Source organism: Orbicella franksi, chromosome 3, assembly GCF_964199315.1.
Source record: "Orbicella franksi chromosome 3, jaOrbFran1.1, whole genome shotgun sequence".
In the NCBI taxonomy this organism is placed as follows: domain Eukaryota; kingdom Metazoa; phylum Cnidaria; class Anthozoa; order Scleractinia; family Merulinidae; genus Orbicella; species Orbicella franksi.
This window is the reverse complement of record NC_138147.1, coordinates 3,154,828-3,171,547: the sequence shown is the minus strand read 5'-3', so window position 1 is coordinate 3,171,547 and position 16,720 is coordinate 3,154,828. Positions and strand designations below refer to the sequence as shown.

General features: G+C 38.6%; 1 protein-coding gene across 9 annotated transcripts in view; it reads left to right on the top strand.

Annotated features, from left to right (window-relative positions):
- Positions 1-586: 586 nt before the first annotated feature.
- The window catches only part of LOC145480669 (uncharacterized), a 29,475-nt gene continuing 13,341 nt past the window's right edge, over positions 587-16,720 (top strand). Inside the window, exons 1-9 of one of the 9 annotated variants that reach the window (XM_081458962.1) lie at positions 587-657; positions 4,050-4,434; positions 5,577-5,626; positions 5,914-7,165; positions 8,508-8,561; positions 11,717-12,357; positions 13,189-13,434; positions 14,712-15,411; positions 16,206-16,609. In XM_081458962.1, the coding sequence (XP_081315088.1) occupies positions 11,923-12,357; positions 13,189-13,434; positions 14,712-15,411; positions 16,206-16,609 (1,785 nt within the window). In that variant the 5' untranslated portion in view covers positions 587-657; positions 4,050-4,434; positions 5,577-5,626; ... (1 more) ...; positions 8,508-8,561; positions 11,717-11,922. The other 8 variants (XM_081458965.1, XM_081458961.1, XM_081458960.1 and 5 more) reach the window with 8 other exon arrangements.

Here is a 16,720-nt window from a genome sequence, read left to right as displayed (position 1 = left end):
GGACAACAAAAAAATATTTAACTTACCATATCTCGAAAAATAATCATTATAGCAAAAAACGGTTTCCGGCATTTTACTCCTCTAGTCAAGGTCTTTCCAATGACATAATTTTTTATCAGATTTTACAAAAAATTATAGCACGTTTTGGTGACGTCATCAATTTTGACGTCATAATCTGACATTTTGTCACAACTTCCAAATTAAAATAAACTGGAGAACAAAGAAAGCTTATCTGCCAAACTTGGTTCAGAAATATATAAACCAAGCAAATATAGCCTTCAGGAAACATTAGGGGGGTGGTTTGGCCCCTACGTGAATTGATACTTTAATTAATATACCTTTCAGCGGCCAGACAGCTTAAGAACTAACTTTTGGCGATGCATAGCTGGTTGTTAGCAATCAAAATGACATATACGGGAATTATATTATATCTATGTCATGGAAATGTCTGGATAAAATGCAAATCTATCGGACACATTGAGAAAAACACAGCACTTTAAACATATTATTATGGCATAACCTTCAGAAAGCACAAGGCTCATATATCGACAAGTACGAAAGAATACGATTAATGATCATGAGTTTAAAATTGTGCTTGTTCTTTTAAAGAGAATCGAGGTGTTACAAATAGGTGTTACTGAAGGCCATCATCTCGAGGTAATGTTACATTTGAATCATGCGATCAGGAGAGATAATCGGGGACTCCGTCCCCGATTATGGCTCCTGATTTGAACTTAATGCACTCTTGATATTACGCTTCACATATTAAGGATTTTTTAGTTCTTGTGTCTGATTTAGTTTAGGTAGACTTTCCTCGCTACGTGAAGCTTCTTTGAAAAAGTCGTACGAATTCCGTGTAAGTAGAAACTCGTGTAAAATCCTTAGTGCGAGAAATACACAACTTTGTATATAAGAACACTTAGTATTTACTGTAATTAGCTACACGTAGGTGGCGACTTCACTTATTGTTTTCAATTTTAAATTCAGGTTTTCTTAACATGATTCTGTGGAAACTCCTTTCATTCTGGTTCATACCGCTTGCTCAAGCACAGCCTTCTACCAAAGTACCCCTATACATCGGCTTAATGGCCCCTCTCACCCGAGGAGCGATAGAGCAAAATTCGAACCAGCGTAACCGTTGCTATGTGATATACATGTCGCACTGTGTCACACTGTGTTATCTTCCTACTTGTACTGGACACAATAGCGACATAACATGATAAGCTAGCGTAAGAAGAACGCAAGGTTTTGATATTATGTCGCGCTTGTCCTCACCGATGTCTGTAAAGTTATGTCCTAAATATGGGATTTTTCTCGTCAAATCTCAGCCCTCTTTCGTGCAGGGGATGAATTGAACACTCTAAGACAGACATCTGCATATGCGGGCTACGCCAGCATCTGATGTGGCCTCTTTCCTTTCTTGTCTTTTATTTTCATTTCTTTGTCTTTTACAAAAGTATTTTAAACGTTGGTTATTGTCGACAAGTTTTCAGAACAGAGACGATTAACATGTTACATTTAAGAACATTCAGGAAGTAAGCTCCTTAATATAGATTTCCAAAATGTAACCAGTTAAATTACCGGCAGATTTCTCTTCGATCAGTTAAAATCCCATCCCATTCCTGAGCTATCAGTAAATACAGATCTCTGATCTCATCTATCAGTGAAAAATACGTCAGTTCTCAGCCGACAGCTCGTGGCAGTTTTATTGTAACCTACTCTTAGGAATTAGTTAAACCCCATTTAGATCTCCTCTCATCATGATCAGATGAGAGTTATGTGAGCGTTAAAGTTGGGGTTTAAATGTTATAGGTTGTTTCTCGGTTATTCTCATGTAAGATATTTCCTTGAATAAATTGTGGGAAGTAAATCACCTCGCAGGTAAGATAAAATTTTAAATACTGAAATAATAATAAAAAAATATTAGTACCTGTACATTATCTCATTTTGCGCCTTAAGAAAAAATTAAAATGTACTCATTTGTGCAGTTAATTTATATGCGTTTTGCACAACTCTATTTATTTGTCCAGAAGGTGATAAGCTTCTGTTTGTCAAACTACAAGGAGCCTAATAATTAGGGACACTACTAATATTTCCCCAGTTAGTAGGCTCCTATAAGACTGTGCCTACAGGGGGCCTACTAATTAGGACAACATTAGCTGACTGTCCATACACGGAACCCACTAATTGGGGACTCCAAATTACAGTTAATTCCCTTCATTCGCCTGAGGATGCTGGTTAATTAACAAGCAGTCCCTCTGGATTATTAAGAGTACAGAAAATCGAGAATAATATGAAAATTATAGCAGATAGATATAAGAAGGGTCCAAGAAACTTGAATTTCGTTACACATGTTACAAGCAAAATTTCCACAAACGCCTAAAACGTTGAAGAAAATTATTGGTCTGTACCAAAGAAGGGTATCTTATCCGTAAAGCAAAGTTCAAATCGTTCTTGGAAGTTGCATTATCTAAACAGAAAATAATTGAGATCGATCTTTTGCTCACCCAGATTTTGATTAAATGCAGGAGCCATAATCGGGGATTATGGTCCCCGATTATGGCTCCTGTTAAATGATAAATTTAAATTTCAAACAAACTCTGCTTACGACGGGATAAAAAAGGCCTGTTTATCGAGGCTTGACCTCAAGTTGGCTTGAAAAATATACTGGTGTATTTATTCCTGGACATCTTCCGTTGCGATAGGTTTACACTCGAACAGATACCATCCTCGAGCAAATTTCAGGAAGTTTCAAGAGTATTTTAACACATACAGTTGAAAAAAGGACCTTGTATAATATATTCTGCAGGGCCGTAGCTAGTAACAGGCAAGCCGAGGCTCTTGCCTCAATAATCTTTGTCCTTTTTGCCTCTGTCACTACTTTGTCATGAACATGTGAGGTACTTCTGTCATAATTTTTTTTCTGGCTGTGGTTCTGTACTGTAATGATTCAATTTAGAACCGGGGCGCTTATTTCCCTTTTGTAGGTCAAGGGATCGAGGAGACTCGTCGGAGAGGGTGTGGCTATTAGTCACTGGGCGCTTATTTCGTTTTCTTGCACAAACCGGCGTCGGATGTGATGAAGTATTTGAATGAACAACAACTGAGGTGGTAATTCAAGACTGACTGTAACATTTGGTGTCACAGTCTCATACAGTCGAACCTGTATTAAACGGCCACCCTCGGGACATGAGGAACTGGCCGCTTAATACAGGTGGCCGCTTGATACAGGATCACTAAAAATACTCACTGGGCGTGGTCTAGTGTCAATTTTAGTGGCGTATCATACAAAAACACTTCATGCAAGGAAACAATAAGACAATCAACAATCTTTCAAGCAATGGATACTTTAAACAAGGTTCAGTGCCAACTTGTAACTTAACGGTGTAATATACGTAATATTGTGTAAAAGTACTGTGCAATAAATTGTCCTCAGTACTCTCTTACGGTATACAGCACTGTATTTCTATGACTTACAGCTCACAACAAAATATGTCATTCCGTCATTTCATAGTTTTTAGGTTCAATTTCATACTTGTTACGTTCAGGGTGGCCGCTCAATACAGGTAAAAATAGCAAAGAAAGACACATATAGGACTACTACAGGGTGGCCGCTGCCACTTAATAGAGGTGGCCGCCTAATACAGGTAACAAATACGGCGTTTGTATGAGCAAAAAATCGGGACATTGAAAACTGGCCGCTTGATAGAGGGTGGCCGCTTAATACAGGGCCGTTATACTCATACAGGTTCGACTGTAGTTATCATACCGTTTGCTTGTTCAATTTCTTTAACATTACGTTCAGGTGAGAAAGCAGACTACAAAATTCACTCACCTATTGGCCTAGTTCATGACATTTTGTTTTATGCCAATGTCCTGCATGTCACTTGGGCAATTGGGGGCACTTAATACAATTGGGGCGCTTATTAAAAAAAGAGACAGTCAAGGGGGAACGTTATTAGAAAGGGAAGGCTTACTGAATTGAGGGAGTGGGCGAAGTCAAATAATTTTGAAAATTCTTATTTCGTCTGTCTGTTTCGTGTAATTAGGTGCTGCATATGTTTTGGTTTAACTGCAGTTTCTAATAAGAAAGTCTTAACGATTGTTTATATCAAGACAAGGGAATGTGACCGACTAATGTCAAGGCTTCTACTGCATGTCGCTGAGATCTCCAGCTGCGTGCACAAAGATTAGTTGTGACAGAAGATCACCTTTTGGAGGCCGGACTAGCACGCTTAGGCCAGTCTCTATCAATAAATTTAGTTATTGCTTTTTTACGAAATCACATTTACAAGAAAATAACTAGCAAGAGCGTAATCGTTTAGCATTTCCAAGCCTATTCTGCAAAGAATCTGAAGTCTGTCTGGACAGAATAACCAGTTGTTGTAATTTTTAGTTTCAAATCGGAATGCTATACCTTCGAGGTGGGTAGAGGTAAGGCTTTCACCTCTTTCCGCATTTGCTTTGTTTAGAAACTTTAGCTTTCTGTAATGTGTTTGTTATACATCAGTTCATTTACGCCTTCTCTCGCCAGGCGATTTTCCGGTTCATCCTTACAATTCGATAATTCATTTGCTAAGCACGATGTTATATATATTTATGCCACAGCACTGCCTCACTACATAGAAACGTCCAACACGAAGTGACGCTAACAGGTCATGAGACTTAACCTGGTTATAACGTTAGTTTATAACAGTCGAAACGCAATCGGAAAAATAATAACAGACTTAACTAAAAGCAACTTAAATTTGAATTTTTTGTTTAAAAAGTAGTTAAACTAAAGCAAATGAATATTCCACTCTTTTGAGGATAAACTGTCAGGAAAGAAAACTTCTTTAGGGCTTTCTTCATGTTTCGTCCCCAAATAGATTAGATTTTACCCTCGGTTCTAAAACTTAATACTGGCTGCCAATGTCTAACTAAGATTTAAATTGTCGTGTTTCGACGAAATGTTGATGTCCAATCAAGTCAAGATGTTCCTGTCTCGTACACCTGACATTTCCAATTTGAGCTTTATGCAAATTATGCGACTGTATCAATTGGATTAAATACAAACCTGAGGTGAAATAACGTGCTAGTAACAAAGAAAATCCAAGAATCATGAAGGTTTCCAGCCGCTGAATACAGTAAGTGTAGGCTTTAAAATCATTGTAACCCTTTATTTCCTAAAATCTTTCGGAACTAAATCCAAGCCAAGGACCGTACAGAGGTGATTTTTGTTTGATTTGGTGCAGTGTCAGGATGAATACAAGGCCGGAAATTTTACACCAACTTGTGCTATAGATCTCTTGCAGAGAACGTCAAAGTAATAGAAGGGAAAAGATCAAACATGTTTTGATCTCACTCACTAAACATATATCGGAAATGCAAACGAGCTAAGCTTTTTGTTTTTAGTGGTGGTTTATAAATAATTAAAACTGCAATGGTAAAACGATTGGGACGGGAATTAAAGATTTTTTCCCCTCACTGTTCCCAGTATTCTTTGATCCGGACACACGGGTAAGATTTTCAGATATAGGACTTTGCCCAAAATTGTTAATGAAATTTCTTTTTTACCTCCTCTGGATAATATTTAGGTTTTGATGACTTAGAGACGTGGCAAAGATGGAGTGATCAGCGGCACCTGGTAGGTAGAATCTTGAACCTGAATTCTTAATATTATATGTATTTTTTTTCAATATTATCGTTTACTAAATCCGACATACAGTTGAAAAAAGGACCTTGTATAATATATTCTGCAGGGCCGTAGCTAGTAACAGGAAAGCCGAGGCTCTTGCCTCAATAATCCTTGTCTTTTTTGCCTCAGTCACTACTTTAACATGTGAGGCACCTCTTTTATAATTTTTTTTCTGGCTGTGGTTCTGTACTGTAATGATTCAATTTAGAACCGGGGCGCTTATTTCCCTTTTGTAGGTCAAGGGATCGAGGAGACTCGTCGGAGAGGGTGTGGCTATTAGTCACTGGGCGCTTATTTCGTTTTTTTGCACAAACCGGCGTCGGATGTGATGAAGTATTTGAATGAACAACAACTGAGGTGGTAATTCAAGACTGACTGTAACATTTGGTGTCACAGTCTCATACAGTCGAACCTGTATTAAACGGCCACCCTCGGGACATGAGGAACTGGCCGCTTAATACAGGTGGCCGCTTGATACAGGATCACTAAAAATACTCACTGGGCGTGGTCTAGTGTCAATTTTAGTGGCGTATCATACAAAAACACTTCATGCAAGGAAACAATAAGACAATCAACAATCTTTCAAGCAATGGATACTTTAAACAAGGTTCAGTGCCAACTTGTAACTTAACGGTGTAATATACGTAATATTGTGTAAAAGTACTGTGCAATAAATTGTCCTCAGTACTCTCTTACGGTATACAGCACTGTATTTCTATGACTTACAGCTCACAACAAAATATGTCATTCCGTCATTTCATAGTTTTTAGGTTCAATTTCATACTTGTTACGTTCAGGGTGGCCGCTCAATACAGGTAAAAATAGCAAAGAAAGACACATATAGGACTGCTACAGGGTGGCCGCTGCCACTTAATAGAGGTGGCCGCCTAATACAGGTAACAAATACAGCGTTTGTATGAGCAAAAAATCGGGACATTGAAAACTGGCCGCTTAATAGAGGGTGGCCGCTTAATACAGGGCCGTTATACTCATACAGGTTCGACTGTAGTTATCATACCGTTTGCTTGTTCAGTTTGTTTAACATTACGTTCAGGTGAGAAAGCAGACTACAAAATTCACTCACCTATTGGCCTAGTTCATGACATTTTGTTTTATGCCAATGTCTTGTATGTCACTTGGGCAATTGGGGGCACTTAATACAATTGGGGCGCTTATTAAAAAAAGAGACAGTCAAGGGGGAACGTTATTAGAAAGGGAAGGCTTACTGAATTGAGGGAGTGGGCGAAGTCAAATAATTTTGAAAATTCTTATTTCGTCTGTCTGTTTCGTGTAATTAGGTGCTGCATATGTTTTGGTTTAACTGCAGTTTCTAATAAGAAAGTCTTAACGATTGTTTATATCAAGACAAGGGAATGTGATCGACTAATGCCAGGGCTTCTACTACATGTCGCTGAGATCACCAGCTGCGTGCACAAAGATTAGTTGTGACAGAAGATCACCTTTTGGAGGCCGGACTAGCACGCTTAGGCCAGTCTCTATCAATAAATTTAGTTATTGCTTTTTTACGAAATCACATTTACAAGAAAATAACTAGCAAGAGCGTAATCGTTTAGCATTTCCAAGCCTATTCTGCAAAGAATCTGAAGTCTGTCTGGACAGAATAACCAGTTGTTGTAATTTTTAGTTTCAAATCGGAATGCTATACCTTCGAGGTGGGTAGAGGTAAGGCTTTCACCTCTTTCCGCATTTGCTTTGTTTAGAAACTTTAGCTTTCTGTAATGTGTTTGTTATAAATCAGTTCATTTACGCCTTCTCTCGCCAGGCGATTTTCCGGTTCATCCTTACAATTCGATAATTCATTTTCTAAGCACGATGTTATATATATGTTTACTGATGCCACAGCACTGCCTCACTACATAGAAACGTCCAACACGAAGTGACGTGAACAGTTCACGCAACTTCACCTGGTTATAACGTTAGTTTATAACAGTCGAAACGCAATCGGAAAAATAATAACAGACTTAACTAAAAGCAACTTAAATTTGAATTTTTTGTTTAAAAAGTAGTTAAACTAAAGCAAATGAATATTCCACTCTTTTGAGGATAAACTGTCAGGAAAGAAAACTTCTTTAGGGCTTTCTTCATGTTTCGTCCCCAAATAGATTAGATTTTACCCTCGGTTCTAAAACTTAATACTGGCTGCCAATGTCTAACTAAGATTTAAATTGTCGTGTTTCGACGAAATGTTGATGTCCAATCAAGTCAAGATGTTCCTGTCCCGTACACCTGACATTTCCAATTTGAGCTTTATGCAAATTATGCGACTGTATCAATTGGATTAAATACAAACCTGAGGTGAAATAACGTGCTAGTAACAAAGAAAATCCAAGAATCATTAAGGTTTGCAGCCGCTGAATACAGTAAGTGTAGGCTTTAAAATCATTGTAACCCTTTATTTCCTAAAATCTTTCGGAACTAAATCCAAGCCAAGGACCGTACAGAGGTGATTTTTGTTTGGTTTGGTGCAGTGTCAGGATGAATACAAGCCGGAAATTTTACACCAACTTGTGCTATAGATCTCTTGCAGAGAACGTCAACGTAATATAAGGGAAAAGATCAAACATGTTTTGATCTCATTCACAAAACATACATCGGAAATGGAAACAAACTAAGCTTTTTGATTTTAGTAGTGGTTTATAAATAATTAAAACTGCAATGTTAAAACGATTGGGACTGGAATTAAAGATTTTTTCCCCTCACTGTTCTCAGTATTCCTTGATCCGGACACACGGGTAAGATTTTCAGATATAGGACTTTGCCCAAAATTGTTAATGAAATTTCTTTTCTACCTCCTCTGGATAATATTTAGGTTTTGATGACTTAGAGACGTGGCAAAGATGGAGTGATCAGCGGCACCTGGAAGGTAGAATCTTGAACCTAAATTCTTAATATTACATGTATTTTTTTCTTTGAGTATTATCGTTTACTAAATCCAAGCTACCCAATGGCTGACTCACTGCTCAATGCCGGGCATTTCTCTGCAATAAAAAAGTGTATTTTCTTGGCAATATATTCTTTTCTCTAAAATGGATTTGTTAAGCATTTTGATAACACTGTGACATAGCATAATGAATTATAAATCTCTCGAGAACTCAAAGCCGTTATTTCCTATTTTACAAACGAAATAAAGAAATTTCAGGCGTTACTTTCAATCAAAAAATCAAAGACCACAAATTGTGTTTGTGAATCCAGCGACTTTTGTTCGTTCATCTTTTTATCAGCGGGCTACATTGTAAAACAAGTCAAGGCCCATTAACCGATCTTTTCGAGCCGTTGCTAAGGAAAATTTAGTCTCATAAAACCTCGTCATTATTAGTTAGTTCAGAGTTATTTCATGTGTTTCAACTTTTTCATGATCAGTAACACTAGTGATGACGTCATCAGGCCACGCCCATGGTCATGTGACTAATACAGAAAAAATGCAAAGGCTCCCAGACAAATTACTTTCTCGGGATTTTTTTCATTGATTTAATATTTTAATTTAAATCCTCATTACGCTATGCTTCGATTTTGTTTCATTTCTAAAAGGTCAGATTTTGAGAGCATTCAAAATATTGAAAAATTCGTAATTTTCTGAAAAAAGCATGATTTCGAAAAAGGAATGCATAGCTATGTTGCCAGCGTTGGCTTTAATCGAAATTCGTCGAAAAAGGCTGGATTTAATGAAAAACCGCGTTTCCTTTAGCATTTAAAGAAACCGGAAGTGCGCCCGATATCTATTGGAAGTTACCCTATCAGCGCGTGCGCAATTTAAACTACCAGCGCACTTCGGTAAGACCAAACAAAGCCACACGGAGTTAGTTTTTCTCTTTCTATTGCTCTTGTTTTTCTGTCTTTCTCTTATTTTGTATTTGCCTGTACTTTTTATACTTTGCATTTTGCGAAACACAAAGAAAAACATCTAGTTTTTGAGTTGTTTTTATTTCCGCGCTCAGGCTGACGTAAATGACCGGAAGTGAAATTTCACCTCCTTAGCAACGTGCGCGAGTGCGCGCATGAATCGGTTAATGGGCCCTAAGGACGGTGCCTACTTTTGTTAGTGCGCGCACGTTCTGTGCATCACGCAAGGCATGGTTTAATCGCCACGCGCGCGCTGGGTTGTCATGATGCAATCAACTACGCTACCAAGTACTCGACTAAATTGAAAGCAAAATTTTCCTATTGTGACCAAATCAAGTTTAATAAACCTGTACTTAAACGAGGAACACCAGAACAGCAGCATATCGCTAACCACTAACTGTTAACGTCTTCCAGCTGAAAAACTAGCTGTTATCTGTCGAAAATTATACTGAAATCCAACCGTAAACATGTACCTGCAGATGGCGTAGTGGGCGCGCAAAACAAGTGCGAGATACGCAAATGTTTTACTTACTGGGGAGGTGACAGGAAAAAATGTAACTGGCACCGTAAAAAGTTTAAAAAAGGATCAATAACTTTAAAAAACGCGTGGTTACCCCTATATTTTATGTTATGAAATGGAAGTGGCAAGCCTATTCAGCAGGTGATTAGTTTCTGGTTGTGAACAAAAGATATTTAGACTGTATTTTAGCTGAAACAGAGGAAGGCTGTCAGACAGGCTAGAAGTGCTGTTGCAACGATTTTGTCATTAAAAACATACCAAAAATGGCTTTTACGTTACCATTTACCATGTACTTTTCAGATCTTAATAAATGTGTTTACTTTTCTGTATGTAATGGTGAATTCTAAAGAAAGCTGTGAAGAAATATCCTCTCCTTCTATTTTCAGAAAAATGCCGATGTCAGCATTTTTGTTGAGATTTAAGGCTAAGTATCTCGAAAAAATGCGCGGCTATCTTCTTTTTTCTTTGTGGATTCCGTTAGCCCTTGCAAAGATCTACTTTTCCCGCAAGGTCCTAACCTGGCGCAAAAACCTTTGTATTTAGTGGGCACCGTCCTTAAATGTCAAACAAGTATATGACTCACCTTCCTCTCGCCTGCGCACAGTGGGATAAATTTTATTCCAGCTGCTTGTCTAGAAAGAAGAAAGCAGCTTGATCCCGCTAATCTTGGTTTACTTGAATGCTCGTAAATTTATTTACGCCCGGTTCCTCTCATTCAAATTTGATATTCAGATAAGATGTTACTTTATGTGCGGGCTCGACACTAGAATTGCAATCACTTTAAATCTTTCAGTCATCGTAAAAATGCTTTCATTGTCTTGATTACTATCCTCTATACATTATGGAATTGCAAGTTTGCATTAAACACAACTTGCAAATAAATGGAAGTTAGACACAAATAGGTAAAGCAATGAAATTTCATTCTCGATTAGACACTTAAGCTTAATTATTTTCCCACCTTAGCTTTGCCCTGGGCCTTGCCAACTGATAACAAAATATGGATTCAAAATTAACTCTTTTCCTAGACTTTGCCAAAAAGAAAATCATGCTGTTTATGAAAACTATTGACCAAATATGGGTTCACAGTTCATTATTTTTCCAACCTTATCCCTTGGCTTCGTCAAAAAGAAATTCGTGATGTTGAAGAAAACAGTCAACTAAACATAAACTCAAAGATAAGAAACATGAATTAGATTTTAACAATATCAGGTTCATTTTTGTTGGTCTTTGAGTTGCAAGATTTGGAAGCATCTTGGTCTCCTTATGGTGGCGCCTACTAAGTAATTTTACTTGGTCTCCCGTCGAGAAACTATAACAGGAAACCGGGCGAAACTTTTAATTTTTTTCTCATCAGATACATAATAACAAGAGAGTGGATGTTTATGTAGGCTTACAGAAGACAGACACGCTGACGCCACCATTCTCTCAAAGGGTACAATAGTTACTGAAACCCAAATAATCGAAGGGAAGTGAACTCAAAGAGGAGTTAAAAATGTTACTCAGGTTGAATACTTTCAATATCCATGTTGAGAACATGGTTACCACAGAAACGTAAAGCCACCCGACAAGATAATTGAGACGTACAAAAATACCGTATTTTGGTACGTCTCAATTATCTTGTGGCACATACATACGTGCCTACTTTATTCGTCCCAAAGGGGCTTTTCAGTTCTCCGACACACGAAGCTGAAGAGATCCATTCAAAGCAACGAGGGGGAGATTAGAATAATCCAGTTATAACAAACCTGGCGGAGGTCTGAAATCTTTGGCCACGAACAAGGAAGAACAAGGAAGTTGTTGTAATCTTTGGAGGCTGCTTGGATGCCTGTGTTGCACAGAAGACAAGTGTAAGATACGATTCAAAATGTCTCGAAAGATAAGCAACTACGAAAACTTTGCTCAGTTGTCAGCTGATCACAATCGAAAACGATACACTTTGGAAAGAACTGAATCTTCAGTATCAAATGCGAGCAGCAGACTTGAAAATGGCGGTCAACTTATCGACGTGTTCTTCACCGTCTTGAAATGGCTAACGGCCGTGCTCGTTTTCTCAGTTGTTGCGTTCTGCGTGGTGGCCAGTAAGATTTGTCTGCTGGTTCTAGGACAGCAGTTCAAAGCTTTAAATCAAACTAAGACAAGTGCTTTGCGAGATGCTTCTGTAGAGACAAGCAAACAAGCCTCCATATTAATGCTTGTCCTGGTTTTAATGATCCCTCAACTCGTGTCTTTGGTTAGCGCTACTTGGACAAATTTAAGAAAGAAGACTCGTCCGTGGCCAACAAAACAAGGATTTATCTTGGTAAGTTCTAATTACCTTTTTGTTTTTGTGTTTGATAGAATGTATAGGTTTTATTCGCTGGTTAAACAAAAAATGACTTGATCGATGGGTATCCCTTCCAAGTAAAAACTGTTTGCTTTTTCCGCATGGTATCATTTTGAAATGCATTTAAGAAAACAATTATCACTCTGAATACAACATTGGCCATAAATGTTTAAACTTTTGACTTTTATTGGATTGTAATCTATATGTCTAAAGATGAAACTTAAACTGGATTTCACATCTATAACATTGTCTGTTCGTTGCTTTTTGCAACTGTTCTCTGGCATATACACTGATTTCTTTAATGTGTCGTCTGTGTGAGTAGTGAAATATTTCGTTAAGGTCCGGTAATACAGGCAACATTTTTCTTCAACTTGTCTCGCAACAACGTTGCTTTGAGAGTTGAAACAGATAATTGTGCGTATTACTACATTTGTGACCAACTTGTCCCGCAGCAAAATACAATATTGCAGCCGTGTCGATTGGTCGACATCTGGATTAAAAAGTTTTCAGTTGACTTTTTTGAAAAAAAAAAAATCCGGCCTGAAATATTCCATCGCTCTAACACTTTTGCGAAGTAAACGCCAATTCTTGAATGACAGCTCATTCAGCTCTGCAGTTTAGGATCAACCAATCATAGCAACGACTGGAAAATTTTGGCAATTTTGTCCATATTTTTTCTGGAATTCTAATAAGTCGCCTGCGGCTAGTCATGAAATTTGCTGCTGTTATTGTTTCTTATGCTTTCAACTTGTCATTTTCCTTGCATTGCTTCTATTAATCATTCCTCAATGTCACTCGCAATTGCAGATTTTGATTGGTGGGTTCATGGAAACTCTGTCCCTTTGTTATATAACCATAGTCGGACTGGCGGTTTTACCAGTAGACCCCAGTGTCATTGTACTGCTCATGTGCAGTCTAGCTGTGGTTCCGTCGATATGGCAAGCCACATCATCAAGATCACGCTTCCACACAACAAGTGGCAAGTTGCACGCCTTCAAATTTTCAGCATCTGCTGTCATTGCCGTACTTGGTATTGCGCTGTTAACTTGGAAGGTAATGGCTAAGCCGGTGATTAGAGTGGTTTTCACTTGGACCGTGGGAAGTAATTTGTATTTGCCTTGGTTTTGCATTCAGTTACCACGTTAACGATAGGCCATTTTACAATAACGACAGTAATTCTCGCGTGTACCCAATTAGCCCACGTGGGCTAAATACATTGATACTTAAATAAATTGTTTACTTACTTACCGACTTACTTACTTACTTACTTACTTACTTCATTGACTACTTTTCATTGTCAATAAGCGGACAGACGCATGAACTTTATTATTTGGGCGATGGTGCGAGAGCGGACAATGTGGCAATTGACGTGACTTTTTCATGCGTCTGTCCTGTTTGTTACGACAACTGCAGAAATTCTCGCGCGATCATTGGCTAATTTTCGTTGTCAATAACGAGACAGACACATGAATTTATAGTTTATGCAATGCGTCAACGAGCGAGGGCGGACAATTTGACAATTTGTTATCGTAAAAAACAAATTGACGTCACTTTTTCATAGGTCTGTCCTGTTATTGACAATGAATGTCGTCATAACATTGTCAAAGTGCTGTGGATTCACGAGGCGATAGCCGAGTGGACCCGTAAACTGAGGTCAATTCATTGACTGACGTTGTAGAGCAACAAATCGTCAGAAATTGACTGAAAGCAATAGTGAGTAGCGCTTTCCCCCGCGCTTCGTGTTAGTGACATGCCTGGGCTGTATGTGTTCTTTGTGATTCGCCAATCTGATTACTTTGGGTTTGGTTTCAGGACAGTCAATTGAAAACCCAACTCCTTAATCTGTAGTCAGGTTCGTCCACCTGCGGTCTTCAATCTAAAATGACTCGCACAATGAAGAATAACGTCTATGTTGGACCAGTTTGTTTTGTTATCATGATTTAAGACATTTAAATTTTACACCTTTCTTCAGAATATAGGTCTTACCCGTACATCCTTGCTTTCTTGGCATATTGTAAATATTCAGTCTCAATATTCAGGGCAATTCTTGGTCGCAGTCGTTTGTCTAAAAAAAAAAAAGATCCTTCTGAAAAGAAACAACACTGCCTTAATATTATTCATTGGTTGATACCTCATGAATTAGAAACTTGTTTAATGCGTGTTTTCTGATATGCCCGAATAAATATTAAAAGGAATCTTTCATAGATTTTATTTTTCTCTAGGAGTTTTTTTCTCGAGTTTATTAAATATGATATCTTTTAAAATTGTCTAAATGACATCATAAAATGATAATAATATTACTATCAATGATATTGGTACTTTCTTTTAAGACACCTGACATGTACGGACGGATAGGTATCCCGATCGCGTTTATTCTTCTCTCCATCGCATGGTCGCCTAAGCTGAGGAAACATCAAGTAAGAAGCAAACATCAGAGCGCCAACAAAGCTCCTGAGGCCACGATGCGGAGTTCAGTTTCGGACGTTTCTGACTACATGTATAACAGCGACACTGAGCAAGGTGTCACCCAGGGACCCCCTGTGAAAAGAAGAACAGCTTGCGGGAAAGCTGCCATTGTTTCCTCGCTGTGGAAACTTATTCTTACACCTTTCCTTGCAGTTATGTTCATCAAGCTCTACAACATAGTTGAGCTGGACAGTATTTTTGCAGGGTTAAAAGACATAAATGTATCTAATCCATCATTTGTGTATTTCCTGCTCCATATTTTTGCTAGCTTCTTTGGTTACCATTTTGGTTGGCTTGCCTGCTCACTCTGCCTGCAGAGGGTTGGGTATGCTCTCCCTTTAACGTTAGCAACACCTATCGCTATCTTCGTGATACATGTCACAGGGATATGCGAGACAGACACCATTCCCTTACCTTGTACATCAGACGATCTGATCTACATTCTCGCAGCGGGAGCGCTTCTGTGGGTGGCACAGTTCGTTTCGATCACTTACTACGTGTGGAAAGGACAAGGAATGATTATGGCGAAAGCACATGACCTATTCTGGATCCCAGACTATAATGGTATGTATCGACAGTCACTTAGATTTTTAATTTAAACTGAGGTATTGTTTGCTATGGAGGTGCGGTGGTTAATGCGCTCGGCCCCGGATTTAGTGCTTCGGGTTCGAGCCCTGGCCAAGGACATTGTGTTGTGTGCTTGGGCAAGACACTTTATTCTCAATGTTCCTCTCTCCACCCAAGGGTATAATGGATACCGGCGAATTTAATACTGGAGTAACCCTGCGATGGACCAACATACCATCCAGGAGGGAGTAGAAATACTCTATTCGCATGCGCATTCAGAAGTGTAAATGATGGGAAGTAATTTTCTTGCAGGTTAATTGGACTAAATGTTGTTGTAAAATAGACGTTGAACCAGGGAGAAGGGCAGCATTCCATCGGAAGTCAGGCTTAGTGTAGGCAGACGTGCTTTATTTACATGCATCAGCTTAGTATTTTCATATCATGATGGGTTATTGTCTAAGTGTTAGGTCGAGATTGGCAAATCTTGGCTAAGATTCTTTTCTCGCGTGTCAATGGGTAAGACGAAGTCGAGGTACATGAAAACCAAAAAATACGAGGTCAATATCCAACCTTTTTGCTGAACAAGCGTGGTAAAAAAATAACTTATTGCATAGCACAAAGAATAGCATTTTCTTGTAAGGAAACAGTTAATAAACCTGACCTAGCAAGATAGCCCAATCTTGTCATATAATAAGAGCTAATAAGCTGATATATTTCCCGCCGAAGTAATAAGCTGGTGTATTGCAGGATAACTGAGAGCCTACCTGATGATGTCATTATATGTCTTCCAGGTGTCTGCCTTGAACAAGATCTATTGTTGAACAGACGCAACGAAGCGTCCGATGAGGAGCACGTCACGCAGCAAAACCTTTCTCGGGACATCAGAGTATTCATCTGCACAACAATGTATCACGAGGAAGATTACGAAATGGAACAACTTCTTCGATCCATTCTTGACGTCGACATAAACAGCGGGAAAACTGGACGCCAGTTTGAGTCACACGTGTTTTTTGATGGATGTGTCAGGGTAGAGGTACTTAACAGCTATGCATTGAAGCTGGCTTCCCTGGTAGAAAAGACGTTAAATGTACGTCTTACTGAATGCAGCAAGATGAAAACCCCATATGGTATGCAGCTTAAATGGAGGCTTCCAGGGGGAATGGAATTTACTATTCATTTGAAAGACAATGCTAAGGTAAGAGAACAAAACGCTGTGTTGCCTGTCAGTCTTAACAATAACGTTCTTCTGAATAAAGTAAGCCAGACCAAACGTAATGGTTCATGCAATAATCCTCGGACTTCGATT